The sequence below is a fragment of the Ahaetulla prasina genome, chromosome 3 (genome assembly GCF_028640845.1).
Source record: "Ahaetulla prasina isolate Xishuangbanna chromosome 3, ASM2864084v1, whole genome shotgun sequence".
NCBI lineage: Eukaryota > Metazoa > Chordata > Lepidosauria > Squamata > Colubridae > Ahaetulla > Ahaetulla prasina.
The window spans coordinates 142,255,066-142,281,699 of record NC_080541.1 but is presented as its reverse complement, the minus strand read 5'-3'; the positions used below and the strand labels follow the sequence as shown (position 1 = coordinate 142,281,699).

At 36.0% G+C, this 26,634-nt stretch overlaps 1 protein-coding gene across 5 annotated transcripts; it reads left to right on the top strand.

Moving 5' to 3' along the window:
- Window positions 1-26,516, top strand: SLC35A3 (solute carrier family 35 member A3). Of its 5 annotated transcripts, none has more exons than XM_058177244.1 (8): window positions 1-87; window positions 13,896-14,100; window positions 15,126-15,280; window positions 15,368-15,490; window positions 17,175-17,346; window positions 20,516-20,634; window positions 22,677-22,810; window positions 24,679-26,511. In XM_058177244.1, exons 2-8 carry the CDS (start codon window positions 13,914-13,916, stop codon window positions 24,767-24,769), a joined length of 981 nt encoding a protein of 326 aa, XP_058033227.1. In that variant the 5' UTR covers window positions 1-87; window positions 13,896-13,913; the 3' UTR covers window positions 24,770-26,511. The 5 variants fall into 5 exon arrangements, 4 of the variants coding, with proteins under 4 accessions (XP_058033227.1, XP_058033226.1, XP_058033225.1 ...); XM_058177243.1 differs by lacking the exon at window positions 1-87 and adding an exon at window positions 106-907 and having other exon boundaries at window positions 24,679-26,510; XM_058177242.1 differs by lacking the exon at window positions 1-87 and adding an exon at window positions 6,398-6,625.
- Window positions 26,517-26,634: the final 118 nt, after the last annotated feature.

Below are 26,634 nucleotides of genomic sequence, written 5' to 3'. Positions count from 1 at the left end.
CGCGGCTGCAGCCGGAGTAGTGACGGGGCGGCACCGGGGAAAAAGAAGCACCCGGAAGGGAAGCGTGCCAGGCTCCCAGCGCGGCAGGTGAGAGTCGGGAGAAGAGACCCGGGAGGGCTAAAGCGGAAACAGGGGGATTGCTGAGCAGGGAGGGCAGGTTCGCAAGCTGGGAACTACTAGGCGCGAGCGGACTGGGAGGATCTGGAGGCGGCTGGGAGGATCTGGTCGGATAGATGCCGCTTAGGTTGAAGCAAGGCAGAACCTGAAGGCGGGTAGCGAGGGATGGGATGCAGGGTAACCCTCCCCATGGCGGGGCAAAGTGGAGAGCTGGCAGGGTAGGATTGCTCTAGCGCTCGCCCTCGCCTCGTCAGCGCCTTAAAGCTGCTGCTTCATTCATATCGAGGCTGATAACATCTGCAGCTGAAACCTTCTTTGGAGAACGCGTCCCTGAGGATACGCGGAGTGCCATTCCTTCAAAGTTAAGGCAGCTGGATCGCCTTTCCCTTTGGGACTGGGATGGGGTTCGCTGATTCGAGGTGGAGCTCTGCTCCCTCTCGAACTCGCTTTGGGTAGCCAAGGGTTGCTGTCGAGGGAGTCTGTGGTCGAGTAAATGAATGAATGAAAGCGGCTGTTCCCGGAGCATGCACAGAGTGCTTATTACCTCTGTTTGCTAAGGGAAGCGGGTAGTGCGTAATCCTTGAGGCGTCAAGCTTCACAAAGCTTGGAGATGAGTTTTTTTAAAAAAAAATAATAATCCTAATTTCTAACTATAGAAATTAAACGCGAAAACGTGCAGAACTAGGGGAGCAACATATATTAATGGCAGGAAGTGGCTCAGGCAGGAGCGAAGGGATTAAGGAACAATAGCTTTGGGGACAAGAAGCAGGATGCGCGACTATTCCGAAAGGTGAGTTACAGTGCAGTGGCCATGGTAAAAATCAATGTAGATAAATATATGAGGCAGTATAGATCAATGGTACCTGAAACAAGGACTATCTGACCAAATGGATGCATGTGTCCACTCCCGCCATACAGATTCAGTCATTTGCTTGCTTACATACAAGCAAATGTTGCTTGTATGTAAGCAAGTTTTTATAGTATGGGCTACTACTTTGGAATAAAATGGAAATACAATGATAAGATTTTCAATGTATTGGCAAAAGATCAGAACAATGAAAAGGTAGGTTAACCTTGTTATTAAATAAAAAATCCTGTGACTTTCCTGTATAAATGAATGTTGATCATTCATTATGGTACATTCAAAGCACAAAGTAAGAGGTTATTAATAATCAGTTTGAAGCAAGAGACATAGAATAATGCAAAGAAAGATTGTTCTACTAGTATAGAAAATTGCATCAAGCATATACACAAAGGGCAAATATTCTTTAAATGTTACACTATTTTTATTCAAATATATTCTATAGAGACATATTTATATTTTAAAATATATGGCTGCTGACAGCTCCTGTATGTACTTTGAATTAATTTCTATTTTGAACCAAGTTTATAGGTTTATTTTTATTTGATTATTTGTTTTTTAAATTCATATGCCACCTATCTCAGTAACCTGCTAGGAAACTTTCTGCTGACAGGGAGAGTAGCATACATGCAATATTGATGTATTAATAAGTACTACATACCCAGCTATGTTTGTTTAAACATCACTTAAAAGTTTTTATATTGTTGTAATAGAGAACAAGAAAGGTCTAAATCAAATGTTACATCCAGTATATACTTGATAACTATTAATCATCTAAGAATTAGTAATACAAAACTGAGTGTATCCCAGAATTTCCATAATTCCTGGATTCTCATCCCTTTATCCTTCCATTATATATCATCTTGTTACGGTAGTCATCTTATGATGGACGCTAATAGACATGTCATTCATTGTAAAATTGTTCTTCTAAAAGCTTTGGAGTTTATACAACATAGCATTGCATTTGTACTTCTGTCACTTTTCTCCACATCGTCTGCATTTTTCTCTTATTAGAAAAACAGCCATTTCAGTGAAAAAGATGGAATAGTTCCTTTGATTGATAGTGCTAGTAAATAGACAACTATTTTAAAAAGTATTCTGGTATTATTTTTACTATAATTTTGACATACTAGCCTTAAAACATCATTTTTTTTTCATTTAAAAGATTTTTTTGGTCCATTCACTGCTAAAAAATTATTCAGGAAAAACTACATTTTTAAATTGGAATTTTTCCTACCTCTCACTAAAAAAATATGAGAGAAGAGTGTGAACTTGTCCGATAAGAAATTTGTCATGGCCTAATTACACAAATAAAACAGGAATTCACTTTTATAAGAAACCAATAGAAAACTGAATATTTTATATACTGTATTAAAAGCATCTGGAGTCAGTAGTACAAAATATTAATATTGTCCTTTTCGCTAATCAGAAAAGATTATGGAAATAATTTAATCACAATTTACATGCCTCAGCTGGGAAATCTTTGAACAATATCAGTACTCTTTATGGTGAACCTGGTTAACTGGCAAAGTTGCCCTCATTGGAATGCTTCAGTCTTTTGTACAAATATTTTAAAAGATAAAACACTACTCAGATATCACTGTTCTTTGTTGAACCATTGAAAGAAAGTCTTTCAGTAGTAGAGATTGTTCTTAGCTTATTTTTTTTTAAATGCACAGAAGATTTTTTTAAAAAAAGTAAAAGAATAAGAAAGGGCAATGTTAGCAGATGCAGAATAAACAGAAAGTGATTCAGTAGGTTAATATCCTGGAATTTAGATGCTTTATCAAAAGTTGAACTAGGAACTGCGTAGAAGTGACAATATGTCTGCTGTTTCCTGTATTTGAAAACCGTATGTACTTTTCCTGTATCTTTAAAGTAACAACTATGAATCAGGTTGCACCACATCTGATTTAGATAAGTAAGTTCCAGGTGCTGTCATCTTCCATTTGCAAATATCTAATATTTTGCCATTTTTCTATCTTTTCTTTGCCACAAAGGGTAGTTGAAAGATATAAGGACAAAAGAACTGCACAAGAGCTTCTAATTAGAAAAGCTAGAATCTCTTTCTCTGGAATTACGTTCTGTCTCTGCATTGTAGATTTCTATGTGTTCTTATTTAAATAGTTTCTTTAGACATTACTAATCTCATATTATTAAGTGTGGCATCGTAGAAAAATCAAGTGGAAAAGGCAAGTTTAGATAATATAAATGTAATGGAATAAGCTAAAGAGAATTAGAAACAAGCAGTGCAGGAAAGGTGAGCTTATTTCTTCATTCATCTGGGTTTATAATTGCCCAAGGCAGCTGACAATACAGGTAGTCCTCAACTTATGACCGCAACCGAGCCCAACATGTTGCTAAGGAAGACGGTTAAATGAGTTGTGTCCCCAGTTGGTGCTTCTGAGGCAGCTGCATGCTGTATGAGGCATTCTCCCCCAGGTTGCAAATGGAGGTTTCTCTGGGAAACCTAGGGAAGATGGCCTCATGCCAGGCTGAACATGCTTCATCAAACTGAGGTAGCCGGCATTTCCCTGGGCAACTGTGGGTTTCATCTGGGCCCAGCTGGCCTGGGCCTTGCACTATGCAGCAACCTGGGTTCTTGTAGCCCCAGAGCCCCAATGCCAAGAAGTCCCAGTGGTCCACCCTGATAGACTGGGTTGTGGCAGCTATGGCTTCATATTGTGGTGAGGCATGAAGGTTTCTTGAAGCCCCAGAGCTGTGATGCTGTACCATGAAGCCTGAGACACAGTACAGGTAGTTCTCGACTTACAACAGTTCATTTAGTGACCATTCGAAGTTACAACGGCACTGAAAAAAGTAACTTGTGGCAATTTTCACACTTACGACCGTTGCAGCATCCCCATGGCCATGTGATCAAAACTCATATTTATAATGATTGCAGTGTCCCGGGATCATGTGATCCCCTTTTGTGATCTTCTGTTGTGGCCTGTTGGCTGCCAGCCCCTCCAACAGCTGAATCAGATAAGGAGGAGGTGTGGGAGTCAGGGTCAGCATCGTACTGACCAGGAAGTATCAAAGAAATATACCGAAGGAGAATTCCCAAGGGCAAGAATTTTTTTAACACAGTTGTTGTTATTATAGAGGCTTTTTTGTTCTTGTCAAATAGAAAGAAGCAAACCTCCATTGGCCTCAAAGGATTATTCCTGTTTACCAAATACTGCTTTAATGAAACCTACCAGTAAGTTGTGGCAAGCAGGTAGAATTGAACCTCTTATCGAATTATGGGAGTATTTTAAGAAGAACCTCAAATTTAATTTGTCAGTTGTAATCTGTCAATCTGCGAAAGAGCTAGAAGAATCCAGTAATTATATTTATATTTCATAGCCTGCTTTCCTACACTTTTAGTAATGTTTGCAATATATTTCTCTAGGTAGGAAGTCCTTGAAGTAGAAAATATCATTCAAAGTATTGCAACAGAAGAATAAATAGAACTAAAGGAACATTGAAACACAATCCCAGTGTGACACTGTATACCATTTTGGGATGTGACTATCTCTATGAAATAAATTATGATTCTGGGCATTACAGGTAGTCCTTGATTTATGACCATAATTTAAGCCCAATATTTTTGTTGTTAAGTGAGACATTTGCTAAGTGAGTTTTGCCCCATTTTACATTCTTTCTTGCTACAGTTGTTAAGTGAATCACTGCAGTTGATAAGTTAATAACAGTTGTTAAGTGAATCTGGCTTCCCCATTGACTTTGCTTGTCAAAAGGTCATGAAAGGGGATCACATGATCTTGGGACATAGGAACAGTCATAAGTATGAACCAGTTGCCAAGCATCTGAATTATGGCCACATGTTCATGGGGATGCGGGAAAGGTTGCAACTGTGAAAAATGATTATAAGTCACTTTTTTGAGTCCCATTATAACTTTGAACGGTCACTAAATGAGCTATTATAAGTCAAGGATTACCTGTATGTGCTACAACAATTTATCTTCTCATGCTCATAGAGGTACTATTCTAATCCTGGACAGAAACTGTTTCAACTCCTACCCTCAAAACAATGCTGTAGAGCACTGCACACCAGAACAACTAGACACAAGAACATTTTTTCCCGAACGCCATCACTCTGCTAAATAAATAATTCCCTCAACACTGTCAAACTAGTTACTAAATCTGCACTACTATTAATCTTCTCATTGTTCCTATCACCCATCTCCTTCCACTTATGACTCTATGACTGCAACCTTGTTGCTGGTATCATTAAGATTTATATTGATTGTTTTCCTATGTCTATCATTAAGTGTTGTACCTTATGATTCTTGACGAATGTATCTTTTCTTTTATGTACTCCGAGAGCATATGCACTAAGACAAATACCTTGTGTGTCCAATCACATTTGGCCAATATTCTATTCTATTCTATTCTATTCTATTCTATTCTATTCTATTCTATTCTATTCTATTCTATTCTATAACTCATGCGGCATTTTTGGGACAAACACAATAATCAAGGAAGCAGCAGCATATAATCATCCCAATAAAGTGAAATTCACTCTGCTGGTGAATCCTTCAAAATATTTATAACACAATTGCATACATTTATAATTAGGTTAACCTTCATTTTTTCACAACAGGATTATTTCTATTCCTATACTGCTCTTTCTCCTAAAATGTGGTGGAATATAATTGAGATTCCCAGGACAGAGGGGCTGCATTCTAAAGGAGCAAGAGAGAGCACAGTTTAGATAGTTTGGTTGGGAAAAAATGATCAAGAAAGCTCCTCCTTAGAAGTTCTCAATATATATCTTTAATGATGTAAGTAATCGGCTTTAGTCTGGCAAGATTCTGTCTGTAGGTGAGGAATAATAAAGAAAGCTGCTTAGAGGTTTCTCTGCATGTATTTTGGAGCCTGACACATAGGGAATTTGGAGCAAAATATGTTTAATATGTTTCTGAAACAATGTCCAATATTATATTTGTTGCAAAGTATTTATATTTGAAAGTCCTTAGAGATATTAAAGCACAGGGAAGGAGAGGAGAGCTAGAGCAACAGTCATTTATGCTAGAACATCAAGACTCCAATAACTATTGGAGGCTACTGAAATGACACTGGTTCTGTATTTAATATTTAATATTAAGTGCTTTGTGAAATGAGATCTTATGCTGAAGATCATCAACCTTAGGTTGTTAAGTTGGAGGAAACAGTCAAACCCCTGTTATTGTTGTATGAGGTAGGATAATGGGTGATTTATTGCTCCTGTAGAAAAGGTAGATTATTGTTGCGTAAGCGCTGACACGTCATTTGGCTTTAGTACAGTACTAGAGACTACACTGCACTGAAAGAATTTTTTCTTTGTACATTACTTTCTGTCCATACGAGCTGTGGACATCTGCATTTGGAGTTATTTAACTATGGAACTACTACTTCTACTGAAAAATGAACATTTCCCCTAAACTTCAAGTTTGATGTTTACTGAAGAATCTGAGCATGAAAAAAATGGATTTGGCAAGTTGTGAAGACCCAGATTTTGAGGTTTTCATTGTTTTGAACTTGTACAGCAGCAGTTATACCGGTTGATATACTTTATGTACCTTAACCACAAGACTGAATGAATATTGCTCTCGTTTCTGCTTGGGAATCATGGAAATTCATAAAGAGAAGTTTGTTCTTGAAGTTGGTATATCTATATGCGTTTTAATAACATTTTCTAGTAGTCTGTATTATTTATTAAGAAAACAATATTAAGAAAAATTTGATAGTTACACTGAATATTGATAAAATGTAAAATGGTTAGGATCCAGAGATGTGCTGTTTAGTATGCCAAAAGAGTTTGAAATTTGTCAGGCACATTCTTGCCTTTTTCATTGATTAGTAGATTTCAGTGCTATGTTATATGTTACTTTTAGAAATAGTTTTAAAAACTGCCTTTGAAGAGGAAGTAGGTATGTTAGAAATCTTAGCACTGGGATATTCACTAAATTTTATAGATTGTATCTTGTGTTCATTAGGATAGAGTTGATAGCCCACATGTGGTAAAGTCAGACAGGAAAAACAGCATGAAACCATGAATATTTTGATCGTTGTAAATTGCCATTATATTGAATTTGTTCATTGTATGTCTACTTTCTGTAGGATCAGTTGTGTTGCTTTGAATATACAGTAATTACCGGTAGATAGATTCAAGTTCAGAACCTAAAACTATGTAAAATTGTTTGGTTTAGAAATTGCGGATAGACTTCTTAAAGTTTATTTTAATGAACAGAAAATAATTATTTGGTATCTCCAGACTAAAGTGGTAAAACCTGTATCCAGGGTAAACAACCATTCATCTTGTTAAAATAGATGGATTGACTATGTCAGAGTCAATACTACATAACACTTGAATAATTAACTTAAATATTTAATTCTTACTGGCTTATATTTTAATGTTTTTACTAATCTCCAAATTAAACTAAAATGTTCTGGACATATGAACATTATACGGAAGGATTCTAACAATATAGATATATAGTAGCATGTATGTATTAATACATTACCTGAATACACATTTGGGGGGAGGGTCTTCAATGGAGATAATGGCAAAGTTGCCAAAATATGTTCTGCTTGCCTTATGCCCCAAATTTACAATGTCTTAGACGATATTTTTTTTATAATTCCTGTATTTTACCATGTTCTTAATCCTAAGAATAAGCTTGGTATTCTTTTTAGTACTTTGTTAATTTAAAATATACACATCCAAACAAATTTCTAGTAGAATGGTGCCTATTCCTTTTTTGTTTAGTTTTATTCAGATGAACAGTTTACTTCATAATTCTACCAACCTCATACTTTTTCAGATGACAGTTAATTTAGGCTCAGTCTATGCAAGTTTTCACACAGTCTGAAATTGTACTTCTCTAAAAAAGAATAAAGAAAATAAAGAAATGGAAATCCTCTCATCTATTCTTCCCTCAAAGTATAAGATGATAGTAGATTCTAATTATTCCTGGGCATAAAAACTGTATGACTTTAGTCCCAGATACAATGGAAAGAATACAATATAGTTGTATTCTTCCCTCAACTGATAACAATTTATAATATAGCTCTCCATCTGCCCAATCCAAATACTGATTTTCAGAATGTTACAACTACAATGAGACCTATTTTTTGAAATGACATTGAGAATATCTATCTATTCAATATTTCCTTTGCCAAACACATTTAAAATTGAATTGTTTGACTCTTGATTCAAGACAAGTAAGAGTCTTTTATGGAGTCAAATTATCCTTTGTGAATTGTTTTAAAAGAACTTGGCATTTGTTTAGGCTTATTTATTACCTTTCTGCCCCAGTAAAATTGTTTAAAGCTACAATAAAAATAGAACAAACAATTAACATCTGATAAAAACAGAGTCACTCTTAATGTCTTTAGTCCCTCTGAGACTGAAACACCTTGGCTAGAGAAGGAAGTCTTGTTTTCTTTTTCTGAAAACAGAAAAAGAAAAAACCTTATTAAAATTCCTAAGGAAATTATTGCATAGCTTGGGGCGAGCAAAAGAAAGGGCCCTTTCTCATATGTCTAATAAATGGTGTTTGGAAAGTGCTTATATCTTTAAGAGAATGTCTGCTGCTGTCCTTTTTGGATGTTTTTTGTTTTTTGGCCCCAGCGATTTTGGATTTTAAGAATTAGAACAACACCTTAAATTGTGCTTCAGAAAAAACTTGGCTGCCTTCAGGTCTATATCAATATGGGCACAGTTTGCTCCTAATAGCATGCATCCATTAGCAGCCTGAATACAGAATTTTAAAATTTGCCTTTCATGGAGCTCATTGTAGCTCTTGCCCTGTAATCATGCAACTCTCGCTGGTTCGAGAAGAGTTGCAATGGACGCATTAACATGATGGAACAAGTGCCCTCCTTGCCTCTGTCACTAACCTGGAAATCCATAAAGAGATAGAGATCAAGAAGCACTGTGAACTTTCTCTTTCAGGGGAAATGTAGTCCCCATCCATAATGCCCAGACCTTCCAACTGATCAACAACACTTTTGGCTTAGGTATTATTGAATATAGACAGCAACCCTGCTGAATCTGCTTACTTGGAGTTAAGATTTCTTCCAGTGTCATTCAGCAATTTGGGACAAGATGAAAGGGTGTGGGATGTCACTTGCTTAGACTTGAAAAGTAGTCTACCAGCATCGGAGGTATGCAGCATATAGAGCTAACATGGGCATCATGTTTTAAGATCTGCATTGGCATCTCTCTTTTGACAGATATTCAAAGAATCCACAACTTTTACAGGGCTCACACAGTGGCTCAGGGAAATATCTGTTGGGATAAGGGAGGCATACAGGAAAGGATGTGACTTGATTTTACCGTGTTTTTGCTCCTATTTATTCAAATGTATATTTTTCTGAGCCTGGGCGACTAACTGCCTTTGGCTTTATATATATGGAGTTTCCATTTGGATTTTAGTTCTTGGATCCTGATCTGAACTGGAAACCGAAATACTTATTCTGGTGGCTACAAGGGATGGGCAAAACAAACATCTGTATCTTCTTGATAAATGGGTGGTTATACAAATTTGTGTAATACATGCATAAATAAATAAAATCTTAACATTCAATAGTTTCCTTCAACACCAGAGCCACCTTCAAAAATTTGTTCCTCCTTTCCTGAAGTGAAACTGGTTAGTTTAGATTTTGTGCTATTTAGCAAGAGTAAGCAAATGTCCAGAGAATGCAGATGATTTTGCTGATAATTTGTTCAAAGGGTGAAGTTTTTCCTTTTTCCTGTTTTTTTTTTAAACCTACGCATTGTTACCAGACTTTTTTTCTTGCTTGCTTTTCCACCTTAACAGGTCAGAGGGAGCGATATCTTATGTAAGCATTATAGGTTTTAATTTCTTTTCCTGAGCAAATAGTACTGGGAGGATTAGTAGTACCCTAACTCCTTCAGAGCAAGCTGTTTTCATTTTCCTTTAGGAGTGGAAGGACTTTGCTCTGGCAAAAATCAAATACAGTAGTATATTTGAGGCCTATGGGTAGAGTTGTCATTCTGTTCAAACAATTGCTGCTATTTCTACCCCTGTGAATAAGCAACAGCTCTTTAATTATATTAGTAATGAAGCACATGTTGGAAAAAACCACAGTAACTTTAAAGCTATGATTCTTAAAACTATACGCAAAAGCTGCCTTCTATACTGTATAGAAGAATCTTTATGAATATAGGAGATTAGTTTACGGATAATCTCCCCAAAGGTGTGAATTATCCCCCTCACTTTTTTTTAAAGATCATAAATCAGCAATATGCATTTGTTCAGGCATTGCATAGATCTATCCAGAAAGATAACCAATAATTAACACCCAGAAAGCAAATGTTCAGCATATTTAGTGATAGGATACTTATTTGGTTTAGATAAGGGTTCTATACACAATAGTTAAACCATTTAACATGGCACTTGAATCCAAATATTGTGAGGTCAAAAGGTTTCTGAGGAGGAAGTTTTGACAGAATGATGGAAAAACAGTTAAGAACTTAGGACTTTGTTATTATCTGAGTAAATTTTCAAGTGTCTGTCAATTGTTCCAAATGAAATATATTAACTTTTAAAAAATCATTTTACTGCGTGGCTCTCTAATTTGTGAGGTAGTCTTAGGAGCAGAATAGTATTTTGATCATTTCATTACAACTACTACAATTAAAGTTTGTAATACTGTAAAGTTGTCTGTATTATCAATTTTTTAAGGGCTAAATTACAGAAAGAGTAATTCCTCAAGGAAATTAGTAACAGAGGCCTTTTCCCACTGCAACAATTGATCATGTTTTAGTAAGTTATCCTCACCAATAAACAAATAAATAAACAATATATATTTAATATAATTCAGTCCTAACTTCAACATCGAAGATAATAACAACAACAACAACAACAGAGTTGGAACGGACCTTGGAGGTCTTCTAGTCCAACCCCCTGCCCAGGCAGGAAACCCACCACCATTTCAAACAAATGGTTATCCAACATTTTCTTAAAAATTTCCAGTGTTGGAGCATTCACAACTTCTGCAGGCAAGTTGTTCCACTTATTAATTGTTCTAACTGTCAGGAAATTTCTCCTTAGTTCTAAGTTGCTTCTCTCCTTGATTAGTTTCCACCCATTGCTTCTTGTTCTACCCTCAGGTGCTTTGGAGAATAGTTTGACTCCCTCTTCTTTGTTTCAGTACTCTTCTGTGACTTAATCCTAAATCATAAAAAAAGCTACAGAGGCAATTTTTATTTATTTATTTATTTTTATTTGTCAAATATATATAAGATAACAGGTAAAAGTATAAACATAATTTGGATACATGAAAAGAGTAACTAAAAAAGGAATATTAGGACAGGGACAGTAGGAACATGGGTGCACTTATGCACGCTCCTTACAGACTTCTTAGGAATGGGGTGAGGTCAACAGTAGACAGTTTAAACTTAAAGTTTTGGGGGTTTGGGGAAGAAATTATAGTCAGGTAGTGCATTCCAGGCATTGACCATTATGTTGCTGAAGTCATATTTTCTGCAATCAAGTTTGGAGCAGTTTACCTTGAGTTTGTATCTATTATTTGCTCGTGTATTGTTGTGGTTGAAGCTGAAGTAGTCATTGACAGGTAGGACATTGTGGTAGATAATTTCATGTACTATGCTTAGGTCAGATTGAAGTCTGCGTAGTTCTAAGTTGTCTAAGTTGGAGTCTGGTGGCATAAGGTATTTTATTGCGAGCAGAGAAGTGAAGGACTCTTCTTGTGAAATATCTCTGGACTCTCTCGATTGTATTTATGTCCGATATGCAGTGCGGGTTCCAGATAGATGAGCTGTATTCAAGGATTGGTCTAGCAAATGTTTTGTATGCTTTAGTTAGAAGTACAATATTACCAGATGTAATGTTATTACAGTGGGCTCTGGCACTTAGATCTTTAGAAATGAGTACTCCAAGGTCCTTGACAGAGTGAGGGTCATCTATAAGATCATGTCCATCTAATTTGTATTTTATGTTTTGATTTTTTTTTGCCAGTGTGCAAGACAGAGCATTTGTTGGTTGATATTTATTTATTTATTTATTTATTTATTTATTTATTTATTTATTTATTTATTTATTTATTTTTTGCATTTTTATACCGCCCTATCTCCCTAGGGACTCAGGGCGGTTTACAGCCAGAATAAAACATACATATAAATACAGGATAAAACAACAATTAAAAAACTTATTAAATAAGGCTGAATATTTAAAATAGAAATACAAATAATAAAACCCCATTAAAACCAAATTCAAAATTTAAAAATTCTAGTCCAGTCCTGCGCAAATAAATAGATGTGTCTTAAGCTCGTGGCGGAAGGTTCGAAGGTCAGGAAGTTGGCGAAGTCCTGGGGGAAGTTCGTTCCAGAGGGTGGGAGCCCCCACAGAAAAGACCCTTCCCCTGGGTGTCGCCAGTCGATATAATTTGAAGTTGCCACTTGCTAGACCAATCTACACATAGTCAAGGCCTTTTTGAAGGGTTGTTGCATTGTCTGTGGTATTGAATAGTTTAACATCAGCAGCAAAGAGAACACAGTTTGCTTTTAATATGATTGCAAAGGTCATTTATGTAAAGTATGAAGAATGTTGGACCTAAAACACTGCCTTGGGGAACAACACTAGATACAGGATTTGATAGAGCGCTTCCTATTTTGACCACTTGTTGCCTGTTTGATAGGAAGGCAGCTAACCATTTATGTAAGAGTCCAGAAATGCCATAGGATTTTAGTTTTAGAAGTAATTTGTCGTGTACCACCGAATCAAAAGCTTTACAGAAGTCTATGTAAACTGCGTCTATTGCTTTGCCCTGATCAAGATGTGTAGTCCATATGTTTTTGCAATGTAGTAATTGTAGATTACAGGATAATTTTTTTCTGAAACCAAATTGTTTGATAGAAAATAGGTTGCTTATCTCTAGGTGGAGGGTAATAGATTGGTTAATGATTGATTTCATGACTTTGTAGGTGACGCAACATAAAGAGATTGGTCTGTAATTTTCAACTAGGCTAGGGTCTCCCTTTTTGAAGATAATTATGACCTTGGCGTTTGACCATTGGTAGGGCAAGATGCTGGTACTGAAAGATTTTTCAAAAATTATACTTAGAGGTTCTGCAATTGCAGTGGAAAGCTTTTTAAAGAAGTATGCACATAGTCCATCAGGTCCAATAGATAGAAATGGTTTTAGATTGCGTAATTAAATTCTTTTATTACGGCCAACAGAAACATCACAAAAACGTGAAGACTTTGAATATTCTGGAACTTTTTAACAAGATAGTGAATGCGTACTGAAAAACTAGGACTGCTAATGAGGAAAAGTAGTCTGATATTTGATGTAGCCATGGGGTCTCAACTTGTGACAGATTTTGTTCTCAAGGTTTTTCTTTGTTTTACAAAATGTCGGTCTACCCTATTGACATAGTATTTTTCTTATGAACAACAGGAGAGAGCAATATTCATAGTTTGACTAAATTTTCAAAAAAGGCAAAGCTTCTTTTTACCTTTGAGAGATGATACAAATAATGGGAACAGCTAAAACTTATATTGAGAATTATATGCATTATATCCAAGAGCAGAGCATTAGTCTAGATTGGCTATCAGTCTTGTTAGGTTTCTTAAAGCACTTGATTCTACAGATCTACCAAGAAATCTCCAACTGGTTGATAGTAAAGGAAAGTTACTAAGCATTCAAGACATTCAAGACCTGATTCTTATTAAATATAAAGAATAATGTAATTCAAATAAATTAATGTAAATCAAATCAATTAATTAATAAAATAGTAAGAATGCCACATTGCCTTATTGTCCTTCCAAATGTGGCCCTTCCCATCTTATATACTGGCCCTGTTCTCAACAGGGAATATATCACGTGACAAAATAATCTCTACAATTAATTCTCTCCCTCTTCTGTCTTTCTTTTTCAGGAAGGTGATTGTCAAGCTATGTCTACCAACTTAAAATACCTTTCTTTGGGCATATTAGTCTTTCAGACAACTAGTTTGGTGTTGACTATGCGATATTCTCGGACACTGAAAGAAGAAGGACCTCGCTATTTGTCTTCAACTGCAGTGGTCATTGCTGAACTTTTGAAAATTACAGCTTGCGTTTTGTTGGTTTACAAAGATAGCAGTAAGTATCTCAGTATTATCTTTAGATATTATAAGGAGTTAATAAGACACCTTCCCAGGAATAAATCAAATGCATTGGCCAAATAAGTATATTTATTACAGAAGCATACAAAGAGGACTTGGAAATAAGGTTTAGATACCTAACATAAACTTAAGTTACTTAAACATGAAAATATGTACAGAAGGGGTTCGTGGGGTTATGGAGAGTAATTGCCAGGAAGGGAAATTCAAATTTGATTCATCAATGTCTTGAATGATATATAGTAATGAGCTGTTTTCTGGGAATTCATACTACAGATAGTCCCTGATTTACAACCGTTTGCTTAATGACAGTTTGAATTAATAACTGCTTTGAAAAGTGTGCATTAGCAATAGCTCTAGAAAGAGTGCTTTATGGCCTGTGAAGCACTTCTGACTGCTGCAAAACATCACATGTGGAAACACATCATACAATGGTTGCAGCTCAAGGACCTGGTAACCAGCTTGTATTTATAACCTGTTGCAGTACCCCACAGTCACATGATCACAATTTCTGATGGTTTCTGATAAAAAAAACTCCATTGTGGAAAGTGGATTTGCACTTAAAATGCATCACTCAACTCACAATTACAGTGACTCAACATATGACTACAGTAAAAATGGTTGTAAAATCAGATCCAGTGACGTGTTGACTTGACTTAGGACTTCTAATGAGTTATGACAAAAATTCCAGTTCCAGTTGTAGTCATAAGTTGAGGACTACCTGTACACTCTGTAGGTTATACTGTGAAGGTACAACTTAGCATAGGAACACAAGTCCACTTACTAGTTTTTGGTCTAGCTGTGTCTGCTCATGTTCATTATTTAAGGAAATAAAAATAGTGACAAGAAGGAGGGGACTCTAGGTCCTTCACAAGTTTAAAATATGCCAGTCCCTTAGAAATCGCATGTTCCACACAAAAGCATTAAAATGTTTAGCTAAAAGTGATTAAAACGGATTGGCTTCCTTCTAACCAACAATATGTATTGCATTTTCTGTTTGCATAGAGTGCAGCTTGCGAACTCTGAACAGAGTGTTACATGATGAAATTCTTAACAAACCAATGGAGACACTTAAACTTGCTATTCCTTCTGGGATTTACACTCTACAGAATAACCTGCTCTATGTTGCTTTATCAAATCTAGATGCAGCCACTTACCAGGTACTTTATTTTGATAGTGTCTTATTGTTAAAACTCAGAAATCAAATCATGGGCTATTTTATTATTTCTTTTCTTTTATCTTTTTAGGTCACATATCAGCTGAAAATTCTCACAACTGCATTATTTTCCGTGTCAATGCTCAGTAAGAAATTAGGTGTATATCAATGGCTTTCATTAGTGATTCTAATGGCTGGTGTTGCATTTGTACAGGTAAATACTGTTATGAATATATGCCTTAATGCTGGCAGGGAAAATCTTAATTTGTTTTGGTAATAAAAATTTGGTTGATATCTTATAACTCTTATACTGCATGTAAACAGGATTTGGCTCCCCCCTAGCATACCAGCTATAATGAAAAAGAGGTATTTTCATGAAGTTAGTTTATCTGAAGACTGCTAACCCATCTTCCTTCAGCTGTATTTCTTGTGCAGGCTTAACTTACAGATAGTAGGTTTCTGATCTCTGCATTACAGGTAGTCCTCAATTTACAACAGTTTGCTTAGTGACCGTTCGCAGTTATAATGGCACTGAAAAAAGTGACTCATGACCATTTTTCATACTTACAACCATTGTAGCATCCACATGGTCACATGATCAAAATTCTGACACTTGACAACTGACTCCTATATGCAGTGTCCCAAAGTCAGATTCACTTAACAGCTGCAGTGATTCACTTAAGAAATGTGGCAGGAAAGGTCAAATTCACTTAATGAAAGTCTCACTTAGCTACATAAATTTTGGGCTCAATTGTGGTCATAAATCGGCTACCTGTATATGGTAGCCTTCTTTTGAATTCACTCTAGCTTGTCATTGTTCTTTTTCGGCTGCTATGTGCAGAACTGGACATAGTATTCTAAAAGTAGAATGAGATAGTTATTTTCCATGATCTAGACTCAATCTTACGTTAGTAAACCCCTAAATAGCATTTGCTTTTTAGCAGTTGCATCATTCTATTGGCTCATATTCAACTTGAAAACCCAAATCTTATTCACCTATACTACTGCCAAGCCAGTTTTCCCAATCCTGTTCTTGTGCATTTAATTTTTTTCTCCCAAGCTGTAAGACTTTACATGTTAAATTTGTTTGTTAATATTTTACCACCTGTACTTGAAGTGTGAAGAGAATTACTTCCTCTATACCTAGTATTATCTTAGATCTAGTAATAAAATGTTTTATTGTAACCACTAGCTAAGATTAGAAAGCAGATTGGTAGTTCTTAAAATTCTATTGCATATTATTTAGAATTCACCTAAGAAGAGTAATATAAAGCCAAGCTGAAGCAAACTCAATGGATTTGTTTTATCAGTACAGTTTCTTTCAGTATGTGGTGACCAGTCGGTTGCATAGATTAATCACATGCTTGAATGAATAGCCATCAACTGATGGATCTGACTTGACTGAATCTGTGAAATTTGTATGTGCATTTTAACTGCCACATATTTTAGCTGGGGACGTTGGGGGGGGTTGTTGTTGCAGCAGTAGAAAGTCATAACAACATTCCATATTCAAGGACATCCTGCGTCTGATGGAGACTGCCTGAAGATTGTATCCAATTGAGTGTGAAGAGTTGATTGGACAATTTGATGAACTTGTGGGTGTGGAGCAGGGCTGTGAACTGTCAACTTGGTGTGGAAAACCTGGGAGCTTTCAGTTTCGGGTTTTCCCACCTGTGCCAACATGACATCTCTAATAAATTGGAACTTTGAGGAACCTCAAGCCTCAGAGCCTTATTTCGTTGGGGGTTTTCCTTGGAACCCTGACAAACTGGTTGTAAAGGAGACCGTTATATGAAATGTTACTGATGTGTTATGGAATTTTCCCCCCACTTCTTTCTTGTTAATTTAAATATTTGTTAATTTAAATATATTTTAATATATTACTTTATTTCTTTTAGTGGCCATCAGATTTGCAGACAACAACAGCTAAAGAACTTTCAGCAGGATCACAGCTTGTGGGCTTGGTAGCCGTACTTATAGCCTGTTTTTCTAGTGGATTTGCTGGAGTATATTTTGAAAAAATTTTGAAAGAAACAAAACAATCAGTATGGATTAGAAATATTCAGCTTGGTAAGTCTTAAAAAAAATCTAAGATTCAGATATGCATCCGACTATAATTAAGAGTACTTCATTCTGTTAAGTTTAGAGAAATGGTTATAAAGACTACGCTCTGTTTGATATTAAGTTTTCTAAAAGGACCTCTATTACTTATATCCTGTTACGAATATATATTACAGGAGTCAGTTTCTGTTTGCTTTCTGCTAATATTTAATGGATGATAAAGGCAATGACTAGCATCCAAATTATAGTGCAATTATTACCATGACACAAAAGAATGTAATTTGTTTTTTAAAATGTTGTTTCATTCTTGCTATATGACAACTCTGTTTTAAAACTTCAATTATATTTTTATGACTTTGGTATGGTGCGGGTTTTGCTATCAGAGAAAAAGTATTGTATGTCTTACTTCAAACAGTTGTAGCTTATGTGTTATATGAGAACCAATTAAATAAAACTAAATGTTGCCATCTTTCTATAGCTATTATCACAGGCATCTGAACAAACCAAGATTACATCAAAATTAAATGCATGTGGTGATGTCATGATGCATAATCCACCCTTACGTACTTGTGTCCTGTCATCTGATGCAAGTATGTAAGTCAGTTTTTGTGTCATGGTGCATGTTTTGTCACCTGCCCACCCCAGTGGCACCCTTCTTTTTGAGAACCAAAAAAATGGAAATATGTGTATCTACAAATGTTTATTTAAGAATGCTTTAATTTAAAGACATTTTTCTGCTTGAATAGAAGTCTAGGATGAAAAAAAATCATAGCAGTATTTTTAACTAAAGATGAAAACAAATTAATATTTTCTCCCAGTAGGTGGATTTGGAATATAGTCTGCAAAGGCATAAATAAGTACTATTTGTTGCACCCGCATTATACATACTGTATGCCTATATAAAAAGTTGTATGATCCAAAGAGTGCCTATTAAAAAAAGTACCTCTCATAGCTCCTCATAAATTGTAAAGTGAATTTAAAATTGCAGTTGAATGTCTTTAAATTATGGTTGAAAGTCTTAAATTAACTCTATCCATTTTTATCAAATTTGCTAATTGCCTGTCTTTTAAAATATACAATGTAGTGCTATTTTAATACATAATTCAAAGTTCTAATATGAATCACGCTGCAAACAGCAACAATAAAATGTAATAACAGATACAATTTTACAAATACAGAAAAGTAGTACTGGTAGTCCTTGACTGATGAACACAATTGGGACCAGAATTTTGGTTGCTAAATGATGTCATTGAGTCATCACTTGACCAAACCTAATTATACTACCAATTTTACTGTGATAGTTAGATGAATCATGTGATCATTACGTGAACCACACACACACATTTATTAAGAAAATCCAGGTTCCCCAATTAACTTTGCTTGTCAGAAGCCTGCTCGGAAATGACTGCAAGGTACTGCTGCCATTATAAATGTGAGCCAGTTGCCAATTTCCCAAATGTATCCTCAATCGTATGTCACTTTTTCTGAAGCCATTGTAGCTTTAAACTATCATTAAACAGTCATAAGTTGAGGGCTACCTCTATTTTTTTGTAATATATATGCAGTCCTCATGTTTTGATACATTACATGGGTAGTCCACAAATTACTACAGCAGTTGGGATCAGAATTCACATTGCTAAGTGATGCGGTCCTAAAATGTGACCACATTGCTTAGTGATGCAATCCTTTCGATCTTTATTGTCATCAAGTAAGCCCCTTCTCACAACTTCCTGCTGGCTTCCAGCAACCAAAGTCAATGAGGAAGCCGGCAGGAAGTTGGAAGTTTCAGGGGGCTCACAAACAGGCTGCTGCTGGATAGAAAAGGGAACGAGGGTGCACTAAGAGGCATGGCATGAATTCAGGGAGGCTCAGGGATTCTCCATGGGTGGTGGTGGAGATGTAGTGTCAGCACAGCAAGGCTGAGGAAGAGTGCATGATGGTGAGAAAGTCATGGCTCAAGTGCAGCTCAGCTTGAAGCGGCTGCTGCCAGTTGACGGAGAGTGTGCAAGGTGCACTAGTGGCAGGGAAGTGTAATGCAAGCTCAGCAAGTTTTTTGGGAGAGTGCATAAAGGTGTGTGAGTGGCGGGAAAGGTAAAGCAGAATTGTTAAAGGGGCTGGAAGAAGGTGCAAGGGTGGGAGAGATTACCTGAATGATTTGTGATCTTCCTCGCTGGGTTCCTCATTGATTTTGCTTGAGGAGGTGTGGCAGGGAAGGTTGCAAATCACAAAGTGACTGCAGGACAGTGCAACCAGTGGAAGTGCAAGTCAAGTGACTATATCGCGGTCACATGACTGCTGCGGTCCAGGAACAGCTGGTCTTCAAGACTGGTTGTAGCTTCAGTGGTCGCAGGACAAATGGTCATTAACTGAAGACTACCTTTACCAATAAAATGGGCTGATAGAACTTCCAGAAAGAAAGCCTAATGCAGTTGGGATGGGTTTCTATAAAATTTCATTTCATGTAGATGCGAAATCAAAGAGTTCTCCAGTAGACCTTAAAAATGACGAGGTTAATATTACTACGCTACAGTACTTATTTAAAAATTATAAGCAGCCCTTTTTTGCCCCACAGTGGCTAACAGATGCAACTGCACTTAATAGTGATTAGTTATCACTATATCACTATAATAGTTATCACATTTTGCTGTGATAAGCTGTAGGTAAAACTGCTTCCAAAGTAATTAAGATAACCATTTAAAAATGTAAACTATTCCAGTAATATAGAAAACCTAGTTTTAAAACTGTAACACTTTTTAAAGAAACAGGTTCTAAATCCAGCAGATAATCATTGGCATGTCTGAATAAGTAAGTATTCAAAAACTAAGCATATCTTTTTCTCACATATGCTTGATAGAAGCTGCTTAGGTCTTTTATATGTGTAACAGAGACCTTCAATGGACTCATTGTAGAAAGCAAATAGCATTTATGAGGTACTGCATTGAAATCAGCTTTTAGGATCAAAAAATAGGGTATCATCACCATTATCATCACCATTCTTTGATATTTTCTTATATACAGCACAAAATATGGTAATAACTAATATTTAGAGATACTAGGAGAGGTTTCTACTGAATTATTAAAGTACATAATCCAAATTGTTACTGGGTAGCATAAAAGAGCAATTGGAATTTCTTTTCTGTCCAACTTACCATGGCTCAATATTTGTCTTGACTTTCAGGATTTTTTGGTAGTGTATTTGGATTGATGGGCGTATACATTTATGATGGAGAACTTGTATCAAAGAATGGATTTTTTCAAGGTTATAACAAGCTTACTTGGATAGTTGTAGTTCTGCAGGTAATACATCCAATATTACATTTTATCAATTGGGCTTGTGTTATGCCAATACTGAAATTACCATTGTGAGTTACACATTGATTTGTTCAACTAATACTTTCTTAAAAAATCATTCTATTTAACAAGGCAAGGGAGAGCATGCGGACATGGCTTCGGGATTTTTTTCAGTCCCTTAACCACAATTCCTAGGTCACAGGATGAGGTACAGAGAGTCTTAAATAAGGGCTCATGCAGAGTCTGGCTTCTGGAATGCCCTACAGCCCCTTTACCAGCACTGGCCATAGGATCTGTCTGTCTACTTAGTATAATAAAGTAATCTGTTGTGTGACTCGGTATTGTCTTACCCATGTGATTGTCTCCATATGTTAATATGTATGTATATATGCATTGGGAAGCATAAAGCAGGCTGCACGTGTTCCATTCTAAATCATGTGACCAGAGGCAGGGCTTAGAATAGAGCTGTCAACAGCATTCTGAGTAATTGTCAACTGTGTCTCCTAAAATACTTGAGATATTTTTTTTCTGAAATATTTTCCTCCATTTTCAAACCCAGTCTTCTTCTTCTTCTTTTTGCTAGTTTCTCCCACCATACCAAAATTGAACTTGTTCTGTTCAGTTTTTGGAAACGTATCTTAAAGGACAGAGTTCCAATATTCCACTGGTGTGGAAAGAATTTTAAAAAATGTCCCAGTTAATCAGACACATTAAATTTTATTGAATTGTTTTATTACAAATGCTTCCAAAGTAAGTCTCCTGTCCCTCACCACTAATTATGAATACCAGTTATTTGCAAAATGAACTTCTGTTTCTTGGTAAACAGAAATAGAATTGATAGGAAATAGTTAACTTTGCCTCATTTAATTAGAGAGTAGGATTTAAAAATAAGAACAGTTTAATACTTTTGATGTTAATTAAGAAATAATAAAATACACAGTATGGAAACAACTTTGAACCAAAAGCAGAAGACAGTATAAGAACTAGGTCTGATGGAGACTTTAAAACTTGCAAAATTGAATTTTATTTTATGATACAATACTATACATTTTAATATATATTACTTTAGTAAAATGTTCTTTGCATAAATCATCCAGAACCAATTATATATTTAAATTAATTTAACATACTGAAATTGGAAAATTCTTTTTCAGAATAAACATTTTAGGTAGCTCGCACTTACTATTTGTTCAGCAACCATTTGAAGTTACATCGGGCGCTAAAATAATAAGCTTGTGGCCCATTTGCGATTGTATTTAAGACTCATTTAAGACTGCATTTTCAGACTGTGAGCACAATTGCATTGCTTCTGATGTGTAAAAGAGCAAACAGCTTACTCTTTTGAAATCTCTCTGCTCTGGGGGTGTGGGGGAAAAAAGCAGGAGATTTCTATAGGCAACCTTTGCATTCCCTCACCCCTCAAAGCAGAAAGATTGGAGAAGGGTTTCCAGCAAATTAGCTATTTGTCCTTCTACACATTAAGAACAGTGCGATTGTGCTGGTAATTGGAAAGGGTCAAGCAAAGGAAATGGCTTGCTTCTTCCCTCCTCTGCAGAGCAGAAAGATTGGAGATAAAAGGATTTCAAGAGAGTAAGTTGTTTGCATAGCATGCCCATGGCTCCTAGCCCCAAGATATGGAATGATTATATTACTGTCAGTGTGTACAAGACAGTAATCAGGCACCCTAGCATTGCAAAGGATGAGGCAGTGTTACCAGTCAAACAAAAGGTAATCTTGTCCTAGCTGGAGAACACAGTTGCAGTGACATGATTTCCCTAATTAGTAACTGCTTTACTGAGTGATGGAGATCCCAATCTCAATTAGCGTCATTAAGTGAGAACGAGCTGCAATAAAGTACTTATAAAAACCCATGGTTTTTATACAAGACAAACAGATGAATAATGTATAGCATTATTCGTAGAATAATGTAACATAAAAATAAAGTAATAACTTCTCTTTCAGGATTTCTTTGCTAAATATGTATAGCAAGCTTTATCTGATTAACCATTAAGATTAATAAAGTGACTACTTTTTCAATGTTTTGTCAGGCACTTGGCGGCCTTGTTATAGCAGCTGTCATAAAATATGCAGACAATATTTTAAAAGGATTTGCAACATCATTATCTATTATATTGTCAACATTAATTTCATATTTCTGGCTTCAAGATTTTGTCCCTACAAGGTAAGTTGTATTTTTAACTTTATCTTTAAAAACACAAATGCCTTTTACAAGTATAAATAAAGTATAATTTAAACTGAATTTAAATATTTTGGTGAGTTTATAAACTAAATATTTTGCATTATAATAGAAGAATTATCTTTTCTGGAGCAATATTGCACATGTCAACTCAAACATAAATCAGTTCAGCTACATGGGGTGGATTTACTCAAATAACGGTAGATAAGGAAGGAGATTTAATATGCATATTTTTCTTTCTACTTTCATCCACAAATTTTAGTAGCTGCATTTTGCAGCCAGATGTTTATGGTATAACATGGGAGCAAGATGGTTATCTACAAAATGTCTTGAAAGAAAAATGCAGTATATGGGTTGCCCATTTTTGTCTAAAATTATTGGCCTACATCAGTTGTTTCAGAATAAGGCAGCTTTTTTAAGTAAGCATGGCTGAATATACATTAATTTGGATATTTTGATTCTATTAATATTATGATTAATATATTTCTTTCACTGCCTGAAAACAGAATATATAAATAAATAAAAGATCTAGGTGCACTTCCATTCAAATAAAATAAAATGTTTTCCTCCAATTATAGCTATAAGACCATAGATAGTTTTCAACATGACCAATCACTTAATGACTGTTCAAAGTTACAGCACACCCCGCCATTGCCACTCTGGTGTGATGCCTAGCAGGCAATTCTATTTCCCCTTCACCACGTGGCACTTGCATTTGTATGCTGCACCCCCTACACCATCACCACCCAACACCAGAAGCTGCGTGCCATCTCGGTTTGCCTGCCACACACCTCCACAGCCCCACAATGCCAGAAGCTGTGTCGGCTCTCCCCCCTTTTGGTGAAGCTGACTGAGTTGCAAGGCAAGCCCCAGAGACACCCCTCCCACCCTTCCTGGTCCCCCCAACACACTCTTGCCTTTTTTTTTTAAATCTTGCATTGCACGCTGCCCCCCCCCAACCTCTGCCCATCGCCAACTGTATGCTGCCCCACAGCACCATACACCATATAATAATTTTATATTATTAAATTGATTTATGGGTTTTTTAAATTTTTTAGTAAATTTTAGTGGGAATATTTTTATCTATAAGTAGCCAAATTAAATAGGTTTTTTAAGGGTTGTTTTTAGTTTTGTACTGTGGTTTTCTTTCTGTATTTTACTTGTGGCTGTACACCGCCCTGAGTCCTTTGGGAGAAGGGCGGTCTATAAATAAAAATACTCTTCTTCTTCTTCTTCTTCTTCTTTCTTCTTCTTCTTCTTCTTCTCCTCCTCCTCCTCCTCCTCCTCCTCCTCCCCTCCTCCTCCTCCCCCTCCTCCTCCTCCTCCTCCTCCTCCTCTTCTTCTTCTTCTTCTTCTTCTTCTTCTTCTTCTTCTTCTTCTTCTTCTTCTTCTTCTTCTTCTATCTGCCACCAGATTGGCTGGGAACTATTTGTCCTGTGCAGCCAGAGGCCTGGGTCAAGCTCTTTCTGGGCAAATGGGCAGGGACAAAGGGTCAGGGCGGAGGGCCAGGAATCCATTGGCTGTGGAGAATGGCTGGGGGAGTGTCAATGGAGGAGGAAAGCTGGCTGTTAATGGGCTGAGGCAGGTGGCTGGGGGTGAAGGAGGTGCGGCCAAGGTTCCATGCCTAAACGTCCCATTCCGAGCCAAGTGTGCTAGATGGGTACATGATGGTTGAGTATTGTCATCTTTTTAATTCATTCCAGTTGTCTTTTTGATTTTACTGTATCTGTCTATACATTTTTACTGTGTATGTCATCCAGAGTCATTATGTAAGAATCATTATATAAAATACCCATTTTATGAATGTACAAAACATGTATTCTAAATGTTTATTCTTTTTCTTTTATCTTTAGTGTATTTTTTCTGGGAGCTGTTCTGGTAATAGTTGCTACTTTCTTATATAGTTACGATCCAAAGCCAACAGGAAATCCTATTAAAGCATAACAGACTTTTCCATGTCACAATATTTTGCCAATATTGTGGAAAAAGGACTTCTAAATACTGTTGGAGGATTATCAGGCACTGAAAGAGTTTATACTGTGTCAGAAGAATGACATTTAAATAGTTAAATTTGCAAAACAACTTCTTTAAAAGAAGGGAAGCCCAGAGCAAAACTTGAATGGTTGCTTCTAGAACCTGGAACTAGAAGTGCTTCCAACTTGAACTCTACAGTTAAATCAGAATGATTTACTATTTTCGACAGCTGCAGAAATGTCCTATGCATTCTTCTTGCAACAGCACATGACAGCATCTGTTAAATCATACCTGCTTTTGAAAGTTATTTCATCTTTTCTAATTTTATATGAATGCAGATCTGTATACACACACACATGCTTCAAGTCAGAGATATAAAATTTTGTCCTTGTCTTTTCCATACTGATGTCCTCCGGGTGTGTTGGAGTTTGGATTTTATAACCTACCAAACAATAAATTCACCAGACTGGCTGGAAGTTATGGAATCAAAGTATAATATCTGGTGGGAAGATATGTTTTGTTTTGGGAAAGTTTGATGATGATGTTTCTGATTAGTATTCTTGTTCAAAACCAATGAAGTATGAATCATTGTTTGTAGATTTATAATATTTTATATAGAAAATAATTAATTCACTGAAATTGATGTTGTAAAATGTACTGATGTAAATGTCTTATAATTCATGGTGAATTCTCCAAGAGGAAGAATTTAATATTTTCATTTGGAAGCTTTGTGTGTATGAATGCCACAAACTATATTGCTGCACCATTCTGAGTTTTTAAAATGAGAGCCTCACCAATTAGAAGCAGCTTACTGTAACTACAGTATCTGGTACTTGTGCTACATTAGATGAATATCATTGTACTTTGCCATAACCGATAATGAATATGTGTCTATTTGTTCAGAGAACAATTTCTTTACTTGGTAAGAACATTCTTACAATCTATGGACAGTACATTTCATTGCTTACAATTATTTTAATTTGAAAATATTTTTAAAATGTATTTTTAAAAGTAGCCATATAACTCTATAAAAGTATTATAGTTCCTTTTGGAGCCACAGTAGTATATTCATGTGTATATAATGTACTATAATATAGAGCTTTAAAAAAAATCTGGAAAACTTATTTAACTAAAGTGGCTCTGTCCAGTCTTGAAATTCCAGTTAGAATACATGCTAATTGTATTAACCAAGAAATGAAGAATGTTACTGTGCAATAAATATTAGGCATGAATTGTTCAGGTGTACAAGCGGAAATGGCCATATAGCCCAATGGAACCCTCTCTGCTCTTCAATGAATATAAAACTTGAAATTACTTCTAAGCTTGGGTCCATGTAATTCCTTTTGATGTAGAAGAGCTTCATTGGCAGTGTGGCAAATCTTTATGAACTCAAAGGGCTGTAGTCACACCAGTAGAGATCATACCCAGACTATTTTGGAACGTTGAAATATTTACATATGTTCAGAGAACATAAGACAGTGATAGGCTCCGTGAAAGCAGTTTGTGTACATTTGCTTGATTAAAGGTAGTATACATCATTGAAATCCTCATGGAAATTGCTGCTGAGAAATTATGACTGTAATCGTGGAAGTCGTACTGGCACTTTGTGATCCTCCATGCAGATGTCTGGAACAGCTGAGCTGCATTGTAGGTGGAACTGTTTATTTTTTAACACATTCTAGGCCAGTCTAAATGTTTATAAAATATATCACAATAAAATAATGTTTACCCTGCATCTCCCTCTGACCCATATGAATCTTTCAATAACTATGGTTCTTCTGAAACTTATAATTCCTCTGAAATTTATAATTGTGTGATATAAGACTAGGAATTTT